General features: G+C 39.2%; 1 protein-coding gene and 1 long non-coding RNA gene across 39 annotated transcripts in view; one reads left to right on the top strand and one right to left on the bottom strand.

The window, feature by feature from the left end:
- LOC127361686 (extracellular calcium-sensing receptor-like) overlaps positions 1-22,781 on the bottom strand; it is a 46,500-nt gene that overhangs the window by 12,576 nt on the left and 11,143 nt on the right. For 3 of the 38 annotated variants that reach the window (XM_051396487.1, XM_051396462.1, XM_051396486.1), the window contains 6 exons: positions 19,597-19,683; positions 19,199-19,468; positions 18,666-18,872; positions 18,294-18,569; positions 16,606-16,833; positions 10,305-10,428 (listed from right to left, as the gene is read on the bottom strand). In XM_051396487.1, coding sequence (XP_051252447.1) covers positions 10,305-10,428; positions 16,606-16,833; positions 18,294-18,569; positions 18,666-18,872; positions 19,199-19,459 — 1,096 coding nt within the window. In that variant the 5' untranslated portion in view covers positions 19,460-19,468; positions 19,597-19,683. Of the gene's footprint in view, positions 1-37; positions 468-5,426; positions 5,697-5,921; positions 6,009-6,166; positions 6,462-6,727; positions 7,007-10,304; positions 10,429-10,507; positions 10,736-11,215; positions 11,492-11,576; positions 11,784-12,113; positions 12,384-12,597; positions 12,720-12,840; positions 13,136-13,357; positions 13,766-16,605; positions 16,834-18,293; positions 18,570-18,665; positions 18,873-19,198; positions 19,469-19,596; positions 19,684-19,816; positions 20,112-20,390; positions 22,356-22,781 lie in introns of those variants that run through there. The other 35 variants (XM_051396484.1, XM_051396459.1, XM_051396483.1 and 32 more) reach the window with 33 other exon arrangements.
- LOC127361699 (uncharacterized) lies at positions 14,923-22,142 on the top strand. Its single transcript, XR_007884343.1, has 2 exons — positions 14,923-15,014; positions 22,026-22,142. It is a non-coding gene; the product is annotated as an uncharacterized LOC127361699 (long non-coding RNA).

The raw sequence follows: 22,781 nt of genomic DNA, 5'->3' as shown, positions 1-22,781 counted from the left end.
CACTTTCTCCTTCTTGCTGTTTCCCTGACAGACTCACCCGTGGCAGGTAGGCTGTTGTGGCTCTGAGGTAAAAGACAGGTCAGGGAAGACAGAAACAAAGTGGATTCCAAACAGCCCACCGAGAACCACATCTCCAGCCTTGTGCATCCCATTTAGATTAAACTTTCCCTGTAACTGGCAGGAGGAGGAGGACTGAAGAGGGGAAGACACAGTGGAAGAAAAGTACAAATACAACAACATGAAATACATGAGCAAGTGCAAGTTGATCTCTGAAAATGTCCACATGACTTTTCTTCTGTTTACCCCTTTTCTGAGCCCAGTCAGTTTTATTGCTATGTCAGCCACTTTTATTGACTTGCAGTATTGTTTATTCTTTTGCACCACCCATCAGTGCATAAGCAAAAGTAGGGGCAGGGTCTAAAATGTATCTCATTGTGTGATAATTAATTTGTGAGCATTGCTGTCTGGAGCTGGTGGTGCTGGCTCTGAGAAACTGCCTCATCTTCTCTGCATCTTTGGAGCAACAACTATTGCAACAGTTTGCAAACACACAAGCTAGCTAATGTTAGTTACATTACTTCCTGTGTTTTTCATCATGGTATTTGTCATGGTTTCTCTAGAAATGCTTACCTTGACTTCAATAATTGAGGTCTTATGAAATTTGCATGGCAGTCGATATGTATGTTAAACTGAAGATTAAGTAGACTTTTTCACCTTCCCATAAAACATTTGCTTAATCACTCATGAGCAGACACATAGAGTATGTATCAGTAGAACCACTTTGTACAAAGTCTAATCTCAAATTTGTGTGTGAGACACCAAATACACAAATTGGCCCTGAGTATGTGAAACATTAACATTAGCTTCCATTAGATGGCAGCAGCATACATTTGGCGAAATAATATGCGTCTTCCCATTTATTTTTACATTTTTCATTGCACTGTGTATTTCATAGATTGCTATTGTGTCTATTGTGGCACACAGTAACTTTACAGATAATTGATATGATCAGTACTCCATCAACCTTTGTTTATTTGTTATCTGTCTAATTTAAACTTTACAGATTTGCTCTTCTTAAAATATTCATATATGTCAACATGCCTTCATGCACACTGGCCTTCAAGTCATTCTCTCAGAATCTGGTTAAAAATGGTTTCGATTACATTCAGTATCGATCAGGGCACCGATTTATTCTAATTATATTAAAATATATTTTACCACCCTCTGTGATAGATTCTGCTTTTAACTCACTCACTGAAATACTTGGAAATTAAACATTTTAACCCTGGAGTGTTATTGGTGGTTATAAGAAGAATTTTTTTCTGTTTTGATTTTTTGAAAAAGTTCAGTTTTAGGCTTGAAATCAAAGTCAATGATGTCTAGGTGGCACAACAACAATCTGTGGCACTGCAGGCCTCCTCTTCCCATAGAAAGACTGAGCAGACAGCTGCTGCAAAAGAAATATGCTACATCAATATACCATGAAAATATGTAATAAACAAGCCATAAGCAAATCAAGATCAAGCCCACTTTCAGTTATTTGTGAAAGAAAGCCGTAACAGTGAAGTATATATTAGTATATCACCTATAAAACAACCCCACCAAAATATGCCATAGAAGTGTAATTAAAACCATCATAAGGAAGTGACCATATATGGTTTCTCGCTCGATAAAGAGTTAAGAGCTGGAACAGTAGTGGTATACGTGGCTTTAAGGATCTGTATATCGATTAGATATTTGCCTTGTTTACTTAATTATCTTAAAATGTATTATCCCACACACCAATTTGTTACATTTTTTACAAATTCAAAATGTAATACATAGCAGATTTGTTCCCCAGTCATTCCGTCTAAATGGCTTTATATGGATTCCCAACATAAATTTGCACAACAGAAGACTAATCAAAGTGATATATTATATTATTTATTAATCGTTTCATCTATACAGTTTTTTATGTGATAGTTCTTTTCTTCTTATTTTCTCATTTTCGTTTTGTACAATTTGTCTTTATTTTCTTTTGGAAGGTTAAAAATTAACAACATGCAAATTATGGCATCTGTATGAATGTATTACTAAGGTTAATTGTTATGAAGATATATAAAAAAATAATAAATTATAGAAAACAACCTTACATATGTCAACAGGAGGACATCCACGCCAACACAAGGACAAGATGCAAACTCTACACAGCAAGGCCTTGATCCAGCCAAGATTCGAACCCTGGACATTCTTGCTGTGAGGCAACTATGCCAGCCACTGTGCGGTGCCCATGTTGTTGTCTGCAATTCTTCAAGAAAAGTAATGAATTATTGCTTTTTTGTTTAAAAGTCTTTGACATTTGGAAAGTCAGAAGCTGAGATGAGCTGTGATTGTACATGAATGAAAATAGACTTCACACCAGGAAAAGTCAAAAAGGTAATAGCATTTGAAGTGCAAGTACCTTGTACTTTAATTGTATCCTGAAAAAAGTAGAATAAATGGTTGTGTTTGAAAATTCTCACATACATTATCCAAGTTGTAAAAGCTTTAATATTCCAATATGTTTATTTGTCATCAGCCATGCTTTCTCAATATCTTAACATTGCTATCACTCTTAATATACTTTTCTGCCTGTATTTTTGTATTGCGTATAAGATTCAGTATTTCCAATAAAATGTAGTTCAATTTTTATGACTCAATGCCCCGACCCATGATTGCTTTCTTTGTGTTTCTCTCTGGTCTCAGCAGAATTATGTAACATTTGGGTCCAAACAGTGCCAACAAGAGCCCGAAACTGGAGGCCAGGATGGCAAATACCTCCACTGCATCTGCATATTTTCCTGGTGAGCTGATATAAGCAGGGACAAAAGCCACCCACACAGCACAGAAAATCAGCATGCTGAATGTGATGAGTTTCGCCTCATTGAAACTATCTGGAAGATTCCTTGCTATAAATGCAATCAAAAAACTGAGAATAGCCAACAAGCCAATATAGCCCAGTAACACTGCAAAACCAACAGTGGACCCAACTACACACTCATAAACTATCTTATCATTGTAGTATTGAGTGTTTTTATGAGGAGCTGGTGAGGCAGATACAAGCCAGGCAGTGCAGATTGCTGCCTGAATAGAAGTGAGAACAATAACTGTCCCTCTCTGCTGCAAAACACCAAACCACTTCAGACTGGCTCCTCCTCCTGGCTTGGAGGCCTTGAACACAGCCAGAACTACCATGGTTTTCACCAGGATGCATGAGACAGCAAGCACAAAACTGATCCCAAATGCTGCATGTCTCAGCTGGCATGTCCATAGCCTGGGACGGCCGATAAACAGCAGTGAACACAGGAAACATAACTTAAGTGACAGCAACAGTTGGAAACTCAGTTCAGAATTGTTGGCGCGTACTATAGGTGTACTGCGATGATGGATAAAGATTCCCAGGACAACAGCACAGATAGATGTTCCCATTAAGGAAGTGGCTGTCAAGCAGATACCCAGGGGCTCATGGTAGGAGAGGAACTCTGTTAGCTTAGGAACACAGCGGTCACGATGGGGGCCAGACCAGAAGTCCTCTGGACAACTGATGCACTCAGTGGAGTCTATAAAGAAAGGGACAGTATTGTGATACGTATGTATACCTTATATCTCCAAATTAATTTCAGTGTTAAAAAGTCAGTACCAACCAGTCTCATTGCTGATCTTTCCCTCAGAACAAGGGATGCAGTCAAAACAGCACACAGGCTCCCCTTTCTTTCTCGCCATGCGTGTACCTGGAGGACAGTTCTCACTGCACACTGATCGAGGTGGCTAGGGGGGATTAAAAAAAAAAATCTGTTTTCTACACCACTTTAGACGAAGATAATGACTTTTCCATGGGCCAAAAAGTATATGTCAAATCAGAAGTAACCTTGTTTAATTCAAAGTTCCAGAAGATTTTATCTTCAACAATTGTGAGTTCTTCTCCGTTGAAAGCCGACCTCTTAATCTCACCCACATTCTGAAGTTTAATTCTTCCATCAGGCAGCCACAGCCAGTTCATGATATCATATATTGGTAGGGCATCACCATTTTCATCAAATGACACTTGATCACCAAATGGTGTGGTGAAGTTGACTTTTTGCAAGTAATACAGAAGCTATGCGTATCAAAATAAGGGACAGAACAAAACCAAAGAGGACAGATAAAACTGAATTCTATATGACCATGGTGAGCACAGCAGTAAACATTTTAAGACATTAACAATTCAAACAAAACAGTGAAGTTACATCTCCATATACCTAGAGAAAAGATGTTTTCTTTGACCTGATAATAAATCCACTGCTATTTTGCATTGGTGGTAAAAATCCTTTCAAGTATCTGCTAAGCTCTTTTCAATTACCAATTACTTACCTCTGTATTTAATCCTTTACCCAAAATGTTACTCTGCATGAAATAGTGAAGTGTAAGATTTAATAATTTAAACACGAGTGGAGTGGAGTGGAGTGGAGTGTAAACTGATATCACACCTGCCATGGCTCCGATCTTTGCAAATTGCCACAGCTATTCCCACTGAAAGGCCCTCTCCCTGGCTCACACTTAAGCATGTCATCAAGGGCGTACGCCAGAGCATACACAGCCTTGTACACATTATACTCTGGCCTGAGATTTGAAATGTCCATGACCTCAGTCTCCACATTTTTCAGATCTTCCTGTCCGGTGCATAATGCTCCCCCAGCATCTACCCAACCTGGGGGTGGTGTAAAACTACACTGAAATGTGTATTCCCAAAACAGTTTCACCTGAAAAGCATTTAAAACCTAACATCAATTAACATCAATAATAACAATATTATTGTCACAATGTGTTGTCAGATTATATCGTATTTTTAAATTCTCACCATACTATTTCCGTTGCTGTTGTTGTGGTGTTGGTCAGGACGTATTCGTAAAAGGAATTCCCGGAGTCCTGGTATTTCTCCTCGACGGATGGCGATGCCCAGTATGCCACCCAGGTATGGCATAAGGTGGGGGGTCTGGAACACAGTAGCTGCTATCCAGGCTTCACTGGCAATCCACTGCAGGCCTGTCACATTCTGCCTCACCACCTGTGCATTGCATTATATCCAATGTATGAATCCATACTGCCATGCAACTAAAGTAGTTTCTGTCTTCTGATTAATACAGCTTACACAGTTAATGACGTCTCTTACTCATTCTTACTCATTTCCTGTTTTTTCAATGTTTTACGGGCTAAGTAATGTATGTCATCATAACTGAAGTTTTGTATAATCTTTGTGAGTAATCATCTAAATCTAAAACCTATCAGGGCCTTTAACAAAGAAGAAGTGAAATTTATTAAATTAAATATATTTATCACAGACCAATATGTTATTGTAACTTTGACAAATAAATCACTTTTGAAAAAAAAAGTTTTATTAAATTATAATTCAAATGTATTTCAAGCCCAACCTCTTCCATGAGGTTAATCATGTAACTCTCATGTGCAAATGCAATGACCACACGAGCTGTGGATTTCTTCATCACATCCACAATCCTACTTAGTTCAGCTTCTTCATAGCTCCAAGACAAAACCTCTATGTAGGCCAGACAACCTCTACCAGAGTGAACAAAGTCAGATTGGAAGGATCGAGCTGCGTAGAGTCCATAGTCATCGTCACTGATCAACAGACCTGCCCAAGTCCAGCCAAAGCGGTTTAGAATCTGAATCATAGCATGAACCTAAGTGAATACAGAGTGGAAGGATTAGTATGCAGGCTGAAATATCCTTTCAGTGTAAAACCTGCTAAACAGGTTCAACAATGGACCTTTTTTAATTATTGCCTTTTAGCTTTGTTATCTGAGAGTAGTATTGCACGAAAGGACTAATTTTGCATTGCAGTGAGAAGACATTCTTTCTGAGAAGTGTTTCTTTATTGCATTTTAATTTTGCTGATAGAAAGTCACCTGGAAAGCATCACTTGGGATTGTCCTAAAGAAGGATGGAAACTTTTGCCGGTCACTCAGGCAGGAACATGTGGCAAAATAACTCACCTGTGAGAGAGAAGGCAGTACATCCTAAAAAACATTCAAAGCCTTAACCGTCTCCTTCAGCTTTTTATAGTTGATTACTTCTTTTTTACAACTGACACATTTGAAATCAGATCAAAATTATCCACAATGATTATTTGATGGCAAGGCGGAAAACTTACCATGGGTACTCTGTACAAACCTAAGACAGTGGAGATGGCAATAGAACTTGTAGAGGAAGGATCACCCACAATCCCTAGGACTGGAGGGGTTCCTACACATGTCTCGTCTAATATAAATTGCTCCTCTTGACCACTGACTAAGGACAACGCTGCACGGAATCCAATTCTTAGTTTGATGCAGTTATCATAAAGATTGTATCCCAGAGTCACATTAGGTAGCAGGATGGGGTTTCTGTTGATCTCATCAATAGCAAAGGCCATGGTCTGGGCCTGCCTGAATCCTAAAACATCAAATCTAACACACATACAAATACAGATTAGCACTGTTTTCTATTGAAAATACAACACAACACAGTAACTGTGTCAACATGTACATGCAACTACAGATTTAGAAAAACAAACAATTAGGACAGTAGAATGACAACAAGTATAATCATTAAAAATATGACTGCAATATACAGTGTCATTCTTTAAAGTAATATCTGATCACAAAAAATACATTATGCTAATGGTACTGATTGTCCCCAGTTTCTGCATTTGCTGTTTCCCTGACAGACTCACCCATGGCAGGTAGGCTGTTGTGGCTCTGAGGTAAAAGACAGGTCAGGAAAGACAGCAAAAAGGTGGATCCCAAATAGCCCACCGAGAACCACATCTCCAGCCTTGTGCATCCCATTTAGATGAAACGGTTTCTGTAACTGGCAGGAGGAGGATGAATAAAGAGGGGAGGACACAGCAGAACAAAAGTAAGAATACAACAACATAAAATACATGAGCAAGAGAAAGTTGATCTCTAAAAATGTCCACATGACGTTCCTCCTGTTTACCCCTTTTCTGAGCCCAGTCCGTTTTATTGCTATGTCAACCCCTTTTATTGACTTGCAGTATTGTATAATCTTGCGCACCACCCATCAGTGCATAAGCAAAAGTAAGGGCAGGGCCTAAAATGTACCTCATTTGTGATTGATTTTGTATTGAGGCTGAATTAATTTGTGAGTATTGCTGTTTGGAGACGGTAGTGCTGGCTACCGTAAACCGCCTCGTCCTTTTTGCATGTTATCTTCGCAGCAGCAACTGTAGCAACAGTTTGCAAAACCACAACCTAGCTTATGTGAGTTACATTACTTCCTGAGTTGTTGTCTGCACAATATCTTGGTATTTGTGAAAGTACTGGATTTCTCAAGAGTCACCTATCCCAGCTTTTCGTTGTAGATGACTGCAATGTTTGAGGTCTACTGAAATTTGCATGACAGTTATATGTTTCTTTGTTTTGTTTTTTTAATGTCATATTAGGTGGACTTTTATATTTATGCTATATTGTAGAAAGTAGACTGTTTCACCTTCTCATGAAACATCTACTTACATTTAAGTAAAATAAATTGTTTTCTTTAGAATCTCTCTGCAGTTTAGAACTCTGATATGTATAGTATATGTATCAGCCACTGTACTGAGAATAATCCTAAATTTGTGTGTGTGAGAATAATACCAAATTATAGACCCCAAATGCACAAATCAGCATCATAAATGTGGAATTCACTCTCAAACATTAACGAAGTTTAAGAAAATATCCACTAGATGGTAGCAGAATACTATGACATTTGATGAAATATTATGTCGTCTCATCTACTTTTCATTGCTGTGTCTTTTACACAGTTACTTATCAGATATTAGATATGATCAGTTCTTTAGAAACATGCATCCAAAACAGATTACTTTAGGCCTTCATCTGTCTGATTTAAAATTTTGTAGATTTACTCTCTACTCTCTTTACTTTTTAAGGGGCACAATCTCCACCCCCAACATTGCCAAAAGACAATGAATACAGTTCTGCACAAAATATGACAGTATAAGTTATCAGAACTTAGGGAACCACAAAGACCATTGTTTGTGGACCATGTTAGGCATTACACACAATTCAGAAAAACAAAAATGTGCATTAACTATAGGCCTGTATTTATTATATTATGAATGAAATGTGTGTTATTTGGAAGAAAGTCGAAGTGTGACTAACTTCTAGTGGATCCCTTGTTCCCCCCTTGTCCGTTCCATTAGGGAGACCCAGAGGTGAACTGTCCCCCGCCCCCTGGGTGCTGGACAGGTGAACCGCTAGATACTAGAGCACAAGGCTGGTGACAGGAGAGCATAGCAGGAGGCCAGAAACAATACAGAGGTTTCTTGTGTGGAGATGGCCGACTGAGGATCTGGCTGATGAGGAGATGGCAGGCAGCAGGTTAATTGAGGTGCAGGCTGTAGGCTAGCAGGCAAGAGACACAGGCCGGATTGAGGCTGGAGGCCAGCAGGCCGGAGGTTTGGTGAATGGAGGAAGGTTGGCCAGAGGCTTGCTGGCTGGGAAGAAGGCTGGAACAAACTTCCACCTGTAGAATGTCATTTCTTGCATAACCATAGTGTCCCACTTCAATAAAACAGCAAAAGACTTTATATAGCCTAGCTCTCCAAACTTGTGACAAGACAGACCAGACAGACAAAGGAGTTCAGGGATTTATTGATGAATTGAAGGAGCTTACAGGCTGGTAGGCAGACCGACAAGTATAGGTATCAACTGTCAGGTGAAGGGTTCAGAATACAGGTTCAGGGTGCAGGAACTGGTACTGGCTGAGGTTCAGGTACACATTGCAACCTTGACAATCTGATAGGGATTGAGGGGCTGGTTGTATACAGCAGACTGGAAAGGGACATGGGGAACATGTTAGCAGGTAGGTGGAGAAGATCTGGTGAATTGTGGGAAAGGGGTTACTGCAGGGCCAATCTGGGAACCCATTGGCAATAGTTGGTTGTTAGCCACTGAGGGCAATAGCCAAAGCTTTTGGGCTTATGGTGTAGCTGGGGGATTTCTGGAAAATGGATAACATACATCTGGGCCAAGACTTCCACTACAGTTCAATAAAAACAGTGTTACAGTTAGGAAAGGAAAGGAAATAATAGCATCCAAAGTGCTAGAGCTTTGTGTTTAAGTATTCTTACACATATGATTCAAGTACTATCCAAGAGATTGCATTCAGATACATTTGTTTGTTATCAGCTTGCTTTCTCAATATGTTAAGCTATATTAACCTACTTTACTGCCTGTAATTTATTTTTTGTATTGTGTATAGAAAAACGATTTGTTCCCATGAAAATAAGTGCAGTTTTTATGACTCAATGCCCCGACCCATGATTGCTTTCTTTGTGTTCCTCTCTGGTCTCAGCAGGATAATGTAACATTTGGGTCCAAACAGTGCCATCAAGAGGCCAAAACTGGAGGCCAGGATGGCAAATACCTCCACTGCATCTGCATATTTTCCTGGTGAGCTGATATAAGCAGGGACAAAAGCCACCCATACAGCACAGAAGATCAGCATGCTGAAAGTGATGAGTTTGGCTTCATTGAAACTATCCGGAAGATTCCTTGATATAAATGCAATCAGAAAACTGAGGATAGCCAGTAAGCCAATATAGCCCAGTAACACCGCAAAACCAACAGTGGACCCAACTTCACACTCATAAACTATCTTATCATTGTTGTATTGAGTGTTTTTATGAGGAGTTGGTGAGGCAGATACAAGCCAGGCAGTGCAGATTGCTGCCTGAATAGAAGTAAGAACCAGAACTGTCCCTCTCTGCTGCAAAACACCAAACCACTTCAGACTGGCTCCACCTCCTGGCTTGGATGCCTTGAACACAGCCAGAACTACCATGGTTTTCACCAGGATGCATGAGACGCAAAGCACAAAGCTGATCCCAAATGCTGCATGTCTCAGCTGGCATGTCCATAGCCTGGGACGGCCAATAAACAGCAGTGAACACAGGAAACATAACTTAAGTGACAGCAACAGCTGGAAACTCAGTTCAGAATTGTTGGCTCGTACTATAGGTGTACTGCGATGATGGATAAAGATCCCCAGGACAATAGTGCAGATAAATGTTCCCAGCAAGGAGGTGACAGTCAGGCAGATACCCAGAGGCTCATGGTAGGAGAGGAACTCTGTTTGCTTAGGAACACAGCGGTCACGCTGGGGGCTGGACCAAAAGTCCACTGGACAACTGGTGCACTCCATGGAGTCTATGAAAAAAGAGGCAGTCTTGAGATCCATTTTTATATTATATCTCCAACCTGCAATGTTTAAAAGTCAGTACCAACCAGTCTTATTGCTGATCTTTCCCTCAGAACAAGGGATGCAGTCAAAACAGCACACAGGTTTCCCTTTCTTTCTTGCCATGCGGGTTCCTGGAGGACAGCTCTCACTACACACTGATTTTGGTGGCTGTAGAAAGAAAAATGCATTATTCTACATCACCTCACACTGCTATAATGAGTTATCCATGGTAAATCATATAGATAACCTTTTTAGAGTCAAAGTTCCAGAAGATTTTGCTTTCATCAATTATGAGTTCTTCTCCTTCGGAGGCTGACCTCTTAACCTCACCCACACTCTGAACTTTAGTTCTTCCATCAGGGAGCCACAGCCAGTTCATGATATCATATATTGGTAAGGCATCACCATTCTCATCAAATGACACTTGATCACCAAATGTTGTGGTGAAGCTGACCTTTTCCAGGTAATGCACAAGCTATGAATTTCAGAAATAGAGTAAACCAAAGAGGACAGATACAAATAATTATATGTGACTGTGAACAAACTCAGACTTGACACTGTAACTGATCCCTATGAGTGACTAATGTAAGTCTGACTTAAAAAACCCTGTTGTGCAAGGTATTATGAGTGAAATAACTTCACTGAACTTCAGCAAGATAAATTAAAATTGAAAATGGAAGAGTAAATACTTTCTGTTCTGTAATTGAGGCAAGTTTTAACATTAATTTACTGAGACTGCAGTGCTATATTTCTTTTTGTCACATTGTAACTGAATGGATGTTCTCTTCTTAGGGCTCTTTTATCTATTTATTTTTATTCTTCAGCACAGAGCAATCACTTTTTTTGAAGAAAGTTTCACTCTTATTACCAATGTAAAATTTGCTTCACTCTTGTCCTTTTTTGTTGCAAAAATGATCAATTGATCGAACAGGTAGAATGTAAATTGATATCGCACCTGCCATGGCTCCAGTCCTTTCAAATTTCCACAGCTGTGCCCGCTGAAAGGCCCTCTCCCTGGCTCACACTGCAGCATGTCATCAAGGGCGTACGCCAGAGCATACAAAGCCTTGTACACATTATACTCTGGTCTGAGGTTTGAAATGTCCAAAAACTCAGTCTCCACATTCTCCAGATCTTCCTGTCCAGTGCATAATGCTCCCCCAGCTTCTAACCAACCTGCTGGAGGTGGTGCAAATCTACACTGAAATGTGTATTCCCAAAACTGTTTTACCTGAAATATATTCATAACAGCATGTTATAGATAATGACAATGTGGTTTTTCTTGCAATTATCAGATTGCATGGCTAAACTCTCACCATGCTATTTCCATAGCTGTTGTTGTGGTGTTGGTCAGGATGTATTTGTAGGAGGAATTCCCTGAACCCTGGTATTTCTCCTCGACGGATGGCGATGCCCAGTGTGCCACCAAGATATGGCATAAGCTCAGGGGTCTGGAGCACAGTAGCAGCTGTCCAAGCTTCACTGGCCATCCACTGCAGGCCTGTCACATTCTGCCTCCCCACCTATGCATTGCATTATACCAAATTCATACTGCCATTGCAAAATAGTAGTTCCTAGTCTTGTGAACAGTTTACACAGTTGATATCTTGTCTTACTCATTCATACACAGATGCAGTCCTATGTTTTAGCAAAGTGATGCATATCATCATAATAATAATTTGTCTGGGTAAATTATCTCACTCCAAAACCCTTCTAACAAGACCTTTAATAGATAGCAAAGGTGACCCATTCAATTATATATATTTATCATAGCTCAATATGTTGTTATTGTAATATAAGTCTTTCAGTTTGACAAATATAAGATTATAATTCAGTTGTATTTCAAGCCCAACCTCTTCCATGAGGTTAATCATGTGACTCTCATGTGCAAACACTATGACCACACGAGCTGTGGACTTCTTCATCACATCCACAATCCTCCTTAGTTCAGCTTGGTCATAGCCCCAGGGCAAAACCTCCAGGTACGCCAGACAGCCTCCACCAGACTGAGCCAGGTCAGATTGGAAGGATCGGGCAGCATGAAGTCCATAGTCATCATCACTGATCAGCAGACCTGCCCAAGTCCAGCCAAAGCGGTTTAGGATTTGAATCATAGCACGCACCTGAGTGAGTGAGCAAGGAAAGAAAGGTGTTTAGTGTAATGTCTTAAAATAAACCTGTATTATAAAACTTGCTAAATAGGTTCAACAATGTACATTTTTATTATTGTTTTATTTTTGCTTATTTACTTTCAATGACACAAATAATGCAAGTAGTATTACAAAAAAGGAATATAATTTGCATTGCAGTGAGAAACGTTTAACTGCATATGATTACTTTATTACATCTTCATTTTGCTGATAGATCGTCACCTGGAAAGCATCACTTGGGATTGTCCTAAAGAAGGATGGAAACTTTTGCCGGTCACTCAGGCAGGAACATGTGGCAAAATAACTCACCTGTGAAAGAGACAGACTGTACATCCTAAAAACATTCAAAGCCAATACTGGCTCTTTCAACTCTTTAAGGTTGATTACTCAAATCATCCAAAATAATTCTTACGGAAGGTGGAGAACTTACCATGGGTACTCTGTACAAACCTAAGACAGTGGAGATGGCAATAGAACGTGTAGAGGAAGAATCACCCACAATGCCTAGGACTGGAGGGGTTCCTACACAGGTCTCATCTAATATGAACTGCTCCTCTTGACCACTGACTAAGGACAATGCTGCACGGAATCCAATCCCTAGTTTGACACAGTTATCATAAAGACTGTATCCCAGAGTCACATTAGGCAGCAGGTTGGGGTTTCTGTTGATCTGATCAATAGCAAAGGCCATGGTCTGGGCCTGCCTGAATCCTAGAACATCAAAACTGAAAGAAGAAATACAACATAACTGTGTCAAGATGTACATATTACACTGATTTTGCAAACAATTAAGCCAGTTGAAAGTATTAAAATACTTAAACTGTGCAAAAAACATGTTTATATTGCATAAATACAGAGCGTAATCATGTCAGACTAATATTTTTCATCAAAAATGTATATATATTTTTCCAATTTTCTCCTTCCTGGTGTTTCCCTGACAGACTCACCCGTGGCAGGTAGGCTGTTGTGGCTCTGAGGTAAAAGACAGGTCAGGAAAAACAGAAAAGAAGTTGATCTCAAAAAGCCCACCAAGAACCACATCTCCAGCCTTGTGCATCCCATTTAGATGAAACTGTCCCTGTAACCGGCAGGAGGAGGAGGAATAAAGAGGGGAAGACACAGCAGAAGAAAAGTACAAATACAACAACATGAAATACATGAGCAAGAGTAAGTTGACATCTGAAAATGTCCGCATGACTTTCCTCCTGTTTACCCCTTTTCTGAGCCCAGTCAGTTTTATTTCTATGTCAACCCCTTTTATTGACTTGCAGTACTGATTAATCTTTTGCACCACCCATCAGTGCATAAGCAAAAGTAGGGGCAGGGCCTAAAATGTATTTCATTTTTGATTGAGTTTGTAATGAGGCAGAATTGATTTGTGTGCTTTTAACAACATCTAACCAAAACCATGTTCGTAAACTTTCCAACTCAAAGTTAAATTCCAGTGACTGACAGAAGTTTATGCAGCACTTCAATGCTTCTGACATATATATTTATGTTCTTTGGTGTAACCCTAACAACAAGATTAGCCTACTGAAAATGAATTAAAAATACCTTGAAGTGTAAACTGACAGGTGCAGAGGCTACAATGTGGGAGAGTGGACGTGGCAAGGATGAGTACTTGACTATTGAGATGAGGTGCAACTGGTGTGGCTCTGCTCTGACTCTAGCACACCTGTCTCCACTCAATCAGTCACACACACACACACACACACACACACACACACACACACACACACACACACACACACACACACACACACACACACACACATACACACACACAGGGAGAGAGCCACTTAGGGGGTGGAAGCAGAGATAAGGAGGAGACACAGGAACATAGTCCAGGAGATGTGTAACTTGGTCCACATGTTAAATTTGGGACCCTAAGCATTTTCAGAAATGGAGTATTTGCAAAAAACACCTCTTGGCTGCTATTTTACTTTCCACAAAAACAAAACACGATAACACAGAATAGGTGATCTCTACCCTGGATGGTCAAAGACGACAGTGACACTATATATAACATCATAAACTGTGAATAGTTAATTATGTTTTCAATGATGTGAGAAGGAAATCACAGAATCTACAAATCTTTAGACTTTATAGTAGTATTGCATGCATGTTGTGAATAGTTTTAAAAGCTTCATCCTTTTGTTCATTCAGTTCATTCAACCCTGATAATACAGTGACTTTAAAGAGAAGAACAATATTCAATATGTCCAGTCCTTGTGTACTAAATTTCTTTATTTTTACAAAAAACAAAATGACCACAAAATATTATGTGTGGAGGGTTAATGTTAAACATTAATAACAATTACTCAAATACACTGTAGATGCCGATGTTTTAGACATTTTAATATACTTTCTGGCCAGTCAGTTTTGGAATATAACAATTGATGAAATTTCAAGACACTCACAGTCAACTTTCAACTCTGATGCCTGTATTTGACTCAAGAAAAGTCATAAACGATTGCTTCTTTTAAAGACAAACCTTTTGACATTTAATGTTTGGAAATGTAGGAGCTGAGAGAAGCTTTTTGTGTTTGGGGACAATGTAAAAATAGGTGAGTGTACCTTTAAGTTCACATTAGCTCCAGACAGGTCAAAAATAAATGCAAATAATGAAGTCAAATAAACTGAGATATTTAGCATAATTTATTCAGAAAAAGTAAAAAATAATCAGGTCTAAGGTTATCTTACACCAATAAATGTTTGAAAGGAATAATAGCATTTGAATTGCAAATACTTTGCATTTCAACTACATCCTGGAAAGAAAAACTTGTGTTTAAGTATTCTCACACATGATCCAAGTGGTAAGATATTTCCTATTCAGATAAATTTCTTTGGCATCAGTCCTGCTTTCTCAGTATGTTAACAAAGATATTAGCCTACTATTAGCCTACTTTTCTACCTGTATTTTTGTATTATGTAGAGAAAAAAGATTAATTCCATCTCATGAAATTAATTGCAGTTTTATTATTCAATGCCCCGTCCCATGATTGCTTTCTTTGAGTTCTGCTCTGGTTTCAGCAGGATTATGTAACATTTGGGTCCAAACAGTGCTCCCAAAAGGCCAAAACTGGAGGCCAAGATTGCAAATACCTCCACTGCATCTGCATATTTGCCTGGAGAGCTGATATAAGCAGGGACAAAGGCCACCCACACAGCACAAAAGATCAGCATGCTGAATGTGATGACTTTGGCCTCATTGAAACTATCTGGAAGATTCCTTGATATGAATGCAATCAGAAAACTGAGGATAGCCAGTAAGCCAATATAGCCCAGTAACACTGCAAACCCAACAGTGGACCCAACTACACACTCATAAACTATCTTGTCACTATAGTATTGAGTGTTTTTATGAGGAGCTGGTGAGGCAGATACAAGCCAGGCAGCGCAGACTGCTGCCTGAATAGAAGTGAGAACAATAACTGTCCCTCTCTGCTGCAAAACACCAAACCACTTCAGACTGGCTCCACCTCCTGGCTTGGAAGCCTTGAACACAGCCAGAACCACCATGGTTTTCACCAGGATGCACGAGACGCAAAGCACAAAGCTGATCCCAAATACTGCATGTCTCAGCTGGCATGTCCATAGACTGGGACGGCCGATAAACAGCAGTGAACACAGGAAACATAACTTAAGTGACAGCAACAGCTGGAAGCTCAGTTCTGAATTGTTGGCGCGTACTATAGGTGTACTGCGATGATGGATAAAGATCCCCAGGACAATAGTGCAGATAAATGTTCCCAGCAATGAGGTGGCTGTCAGGCAGATACCCAGAGGCTCATGGTAGGAGAGGAACTCTGTTGTCTTAAGAACACAGCGGTCACGATGGGGGCTGGACCAATAGTCCTCTAGACAACTGGTGCACTCCATGGAGTCTATGAAAAAAGGGACAGTCTTGAGATCCATTTTTATATTATATCTCCAACTTGCAATGTTCTAAAAGTCAGTACCAACCAGTCTTATTGCTGATCTTTCCCTCAGAACAAGGGATGCAGTCAAAACAGCACACAGGTTCCCCTGTCCTTCTGCCCATGCGAGTACCTGGAGGACAGTTCTCACTGCACACTGATTTTGGTGGCTGTAGGAAGAAAAACAAATATCTGTTAGTCTACACTGTGTCCCTATTCTATCTTATACTGCTACAATGTGTTAGCTATGCAGTGTCTGAGAAATCCAAATGAACCTTTTTTGATTTAAAGTTCCAGAAGATTTTGTCTTCCTCAATCGTGAGTTCTTCTCCTTTGAAGGCTGATCTCTTAATCTCACCCACATTCACAAGTTTAGTTCTTCCATCAGGGAGCCACAGCCAGTTCATGATATCATATATTGGTAAGGCATCACCATTTTCATCAAATGAGACTTGATCACCAAATTGTGTGGTGAAGTTGACTTTTTGCAAGTAATACACAAGCTATGAATATCAGAATAAAAGATAGAGGAAAACCAAATTAAAAAAAATATGGCAAACACAGCAGTACCTAGTATTCAAAAATCCAAGTGTACACAATACTTATGAGCGCATGAAGACGTAAAAGGTCCAGTGTGTAACATTAGAAGGATGTGTTCTCACAAATAGACTATATTATCCATATGTATCTTTTCATTTGCGTATAATCACCTGAATATAGGAATTGTTATATTATTGTTACTTGAGAATTACAATGCCACCGGTCAATTGCATGCGATGTAAATCATATCACATGATACTACTCAGCCAATCAGATCTGTGCACCCTAATGAGCATTATTACTTGAATCAGTGAATGACATACACAGAGGAGACAGACCAGAGAATCAGTCTGATAAATAAGTGAGACAAAGAAAAGTATTTTCACAAGGTGTGCTCTGAAAAGAGAAAAGTTAGAGAAAATGTCCTTAAGCAAAGGTCCGGAACATCATAATGTCTAACTTGTTGTTGTACCAACATCAGTTTGTAGTCAAAAACTGACTATCAAATCATATAAAGAAGGTATAATTCAAAAATATTTTAACAATATTCTTGTCAAAACTGACCAGAATATTGTTAAAATATTTTTGGCAATTGGAGGGATTATAAATAATGAGTACTCTATTAATAAATGAATGTTCTTTTCTCATTTCAAGTAAAATAAGGGCTGTATTTAGAATTTGGTTTTGAAAAATATGCATCTCAAAATTAAGTGCTTAGTTTTAGAAAAAAAAAAAAAGTGTAGCTTCAGTTTCCCCATTACTTTTTTTTTTTTTGTTAATTCCATTCCACATTTTAACAATCTCAACCAATTTTAACAAGAGAAATTGGGAGGAGTTGGATATAAGAGGGAAAAAAAGAGGAAATTAGTTGTTGAACCTGTTCAGTTTTTAAGATGTGTTGAGACTGTTTTATAAAATTGGTTGGTGATAATGCATATTAGACATTATAATCTTCCGGACCCCTGTTAGCAGAAATATTCCATTACTGGACCGCTTTGAATTTTAATTGAATACCCCTGCTCTAGTAGCAGAGAGAGTGCAGGGGCATATGGTAGTCTAGTCTGCCTGACTCATTGATCCTTTCTATGACTGAGGTTTGTGCATGTTAGAATCTATGGCTTCAACCATGGCTCTGAAATATCAGTTTTGTCTTGGATATATGATATTCTCTAAACTATACAGCTTATATAACGGGTTATTTGAATTGGTTATTTCATCTCCCACTGGACCACTGTACTACTGAATAAACCTATCACTGATCAGATAGTACTATCCACTCCTATTACCCAGCAGTAGGGAAGTCCTTTCAATTATGTTATTCATTTCACAATTAGTAATCTCATAGGTTTATATTTAATAATATAGTCTAAATACTCTTATGATTTAGTCATACAAACAGGTGGAGTGTAAATTGATATCGCACCTGCCATGGCTCCAGTCCTTTCAAATTTCCACAGCTGTGCCCGCTGAAAGGCCCTCTCCCTGGCTCACACTTCAGCATGTCATCAAGGGCGTACGCCAGAGCATACACAGCCTTGTACACATTATACTCTGGTCTGAGGTTTGAAATGTCCAAAAACTCAGTCTCCACATTCTCCAGATCTTCCTGTCCAGTGCATAATGCTCCCCCAGCTTCTAACCAACCTGCTGGAGGTGGTGCAAATCTACACTGAAACGTGTATTCCCAAAACTGGTTTACCTGAGATATATTTATTCACGTTAATGTTTTGTTATAGTTAATGACAATATAGTATTCTTGCAATTACAAGATCAGATTCGACTTTAAAACTCTTACTGTGCTATTTCCATATCTGTTGTCATGGTGTTGGTCAGGACGTGTTTGTAGGAGGAATTCCCTGAGCCCTGGTATTTCTCCTCGACGGATGGCGATGCCCAGTGTGCCACCAAGGTATGGCATAAGGTGGGGGGTCTGGAGCACAGCAGCTGCTGTCCAAGCTTCGCTTGCCATCCACTGCAGGCCCGTCACATTTTGCCTCACCACCTGTGGATTATATTAAATATATAACTAGGGTCTAGTGTTCAGAAACAGTTGGTGTCTTGTCTCACTCATTCATACATAGATGTAATCCTATATGTTACACAGTATTACTGTATGAGCAAAGTGATCTATATCATCATAACTAGAGTTCTGTATAATATGTCTCAAATGATCTCACTCTAAAACCAAAAAAAACAGGACCTTTAACAAATAAGAGGTGTGACTTCTTCAAAATTATGTTTGTCACAGACTTATATATTATTGTAACTTCTTTCAGTTTGACAATAAAACATTACATTTTATAAAGTAGTAATTAAGTTAAACCTAACCTCTTCCATGAGGTTAATCATGTGACTCTGATGTGCAAACACTATGACCACACGAGCTGTGGACTTCTTCATCACATCCACAATCCTCTTTAGTTCAGCTTGCTCATAGCCCCAGGGCAAAATTTCTAAGTAGGCCAGACAGCCTCCACCAGACTGAGCCAGGTCAGACTGGAAGGAACGGGCAGCGTGATGTCCATAGTCATCGTCACTGATCAGCAGACCTGCCCAAGTCCAGCCAAAGCGGTTTAGAATCTGAATCATAGCATGCACCTGAGTGAGCAAGGAAGGAAAAGTGTTTAGTGTACAGAATATGTTTTTCATTGCAGTGAGGAGATATCTTTCTGAGTCTGACTGCATGCTTTCTTTTCTGCATTCTCATTTTGCTGATAGATGGTCACCTGGAAAGCATCACTTGGGATCGTCCTAAAGAAGGATGGAAACTTCTGCCGGTCACTCAGGCAGGAACATGTTGCAAAATAACTCACCTGTGAAAGATACAGACTGTACATCCTAAAACCATTCAAAGCCTTTTCCGGCTCTTTTAAAGGTTGATTACTCTGTGCTGTCAACTGGCAATACAATTAAAATTGAATTAAAATGATCCAAAAGAAAACTTACCATGGGTACTCTGTACAAACCTAAGACAGTGGAGATGGCAATAGAACGTGTAGAGGAAGAATCACCCACAACCCCTAGGACTGGAGGGGATCCTTCACAGGTCTCTTGTAATATAAATTGCTCCTCTTGACCACTGACTAACGACAACGCTGCACGGAATCCAATCCCTAGATTGCCACAGTTATCATAAAGGCTGTATCCCAGAGTCACATTGGGTAGAAGGTTGGGGTTTCTGCTGATCTCATGAATAGCAAAGGCCATGGTCTGGACCTGCCTGAATCCTAGAACATCAAAACTAACAGAAGAAATACATCTGTTTACTAATTTAAAGTACAACATAACTGTGCAACAATGTACATGTTACACAACTACTGATTTTGCAACTAATTAAGCCAGTTGAAAAGAAACAAGGATTACAATACTTAATTTAAACTGTGCAAAAAACAAGTTTAAAACTGCAAAAAATACACAGTGTAATTATGTAAGACTAATATTTGATTATGAAAAATACATTTGATAAATAGGATTGATTTTCCTTAGTTTCTCCTTCCTGCTGTTTCCCTGACAGACTCACCCATGGCAGGAAGGCTGTTGTGGCTCTGAGGTAAAAGACAGGTCAGGAAAGACAGAAAAGAAGTGGATTTGAAACAGTCCACCGAGAACCACATCTCCAGCCTTGTGCATCCCATTTAGATGAAACTGTCCCTGTAACTGGCAGGAGGAGGAGGAATAAAGAGGGGAGGACACAGCAGAAGAAAAGTGCAAATACAACAACATGAAATACATGAGCAAGAGAAAGTTGATCTCTAAAAATGTCCGCATGACTTTCCTCCTGTTTACCCCTTTTCTGAGCCCAGTCAGTTTTATTGCTGTCAGCTCCTTTTATTGACTTGCAGTATTGTTTAATCTTTCGCACCACCCATCAGTGCATAAGCAAAAGTAGGGGCAGGGCCGAAAATGTATTTCATTTTTGATTGAGTTTGTAATGAGGCAGAATTGATTTGTGTGCTTTTAACAACATCTAACCAAGGCCATGTTCGTAAACTTTCCAACTCAAAGTTAAATTCCAGTGACTGACAGAAGTTTATGCAGCACTTCAATGCTTCTGACATATATATTTATGTTCTTTGGTGTAACCCTAACAACAAGATTAGCCTACTGAAAATGAATTAAAAATACCTTGAAGTGTAAACTGACAGGTGCAGAGGCTACAATGTGGGAGAGTGGACGTGGCAAGGATGAGTACTTGACTATTGAGATGAGGTGCAACTGGTGTGGCTCTGCTCTGACTCTAGCACACCTGTCTCCACTCAATCAGTCACACACACACACACACACACACACACACACACACACACACACACACACACACACACACACACACACACACAGGGAGAGAGCCACTTAGGGGGTGGAAGCAGAGATAAGGAGGAGACACAGGAACATAGTCCAGGAGATGTGTAACTTGGTCCACATGTTAAATTTGGGACCCTAAGCATTTTCAGAAATGGAGTATTTGCAAAAAACACCTCTTGGCTGCTATTTTACTTTCCACAAAAACAAAACACGATAACACAGAATAGGTGATCTCTACCCTGGATGGTCAAAGACGACAGTGACACTATATATAACATCATAAACTGTGAATAGTTAATTATGTTTTCAATGATGTGAGAAGGAAATCACAGAATCTACAAATCTTTAGACTTTATAGTAGTATTGCATGCATGTTGTGAATAGTTTTAAAAGCTTCATCCTTTTGTTCATTCAGTTCATTCAACCCTGATAATACAGTGACTTTAAAGAGAAGAACAATATTCAATATGTCCAGTCCTTGTGTACTAAATTTCTTTATTTTTACAAAAAACAAAATGACCACAAAATATTATGTGTGGAGGGTAAATGTTAAACATTAGTAACAATTACTCAAATACACTGTAGATGCCAATGTTTTAGACATTTTAATATACTTTCTGGCCAGTCAGTTTTGGAATATAACAATTGATGAAATTTCAAGACACTCACAGTCAACTTTCAACTCTGATGCCTGTATTTGACTCAGGAAAAGTAATAAACGATTTCTTCTTTTAAAGACAAACCTTTTGACATTTAATATTTGGAAATGTAGGAGCTGAGAGAAGCTTTCTGTGTTTGGGGGCAATGTAAAAATAGGTGAGTGTACCTTTAAGTTCACATTAGCTCCAGACAGGCCAAAAATAAATGCAAATAATGAAGTCAAATAAACTGAGATATTTAGCATAATTTATTCAGGGAAAGTAAAAAATAATCAGGTCTGAGGTTAACTTACACCAATAAATGTTTGAAAGGAGTAATAGCATTTGGATTGCAAATACTTTGCATTTCAACTACATCCTGGAAAGAAAAACTTGTGTTTAAGTATTCTCACACGTGATCCAAGTGGTAAGAGATTTCCTATTCAGATAATTTTTTTTGGCATCAGTCCTGCTTTCTCAATATGTTAACAAAGATATTAGCCTACTATTAGCCTACTTTTCTACCTGTATTTTTGTATTATGTAGAGAAAAAAGATTAATTCCATCTCATGAAATTAATTGCAGTTTTATTATTCAATGCCCCGTCCCATGATTGCTTTCTTGGTGTTCTGCTCTGGTTTCAGCAGGATTATGTAACATTTGGGTCCAAACAGTGCTCCCAAAAGGCCAAAACTGGAGCCCAAGATTGCAAATACCTCCACTGCATCTGCATATTTGCCTGGAGAGCTGATATAAGCAGGGACAAAGGCCACCCACACAGCACAAAAGATCAGCATGCTGAATGTGATGACTTTGGCCTCATTGAAACTATCTGGAAGATTCCTTGAAATGAATGCAATCAGAAAACTGAGGATAGCCAGTAAGCCAATATAGCCCAGTAACACTGCAAACCCAACAGTGGACCCAACTACACACTCATAAACTATCTTGTCACTATAGTATTGAGTGTT

The sequence above is a fragment of the Dicentrarchus labrax genome, unplaced genomic scaffold, assembly GCF_905237075.1.
Source record: "Dicentrarchus labrax unplaced genomic scaffold, dlabrax2021, whole genome shotgun sequence".
Lineage (NCBI taxonomy): Eukaryota > Metazoa > Chordata > Actinopteri > Moronidae > Dicentrarchus > Dicentrarchus labrax.
This window is presented reverse-complemented; position numbering and strand designations above follow the sequence as displayed.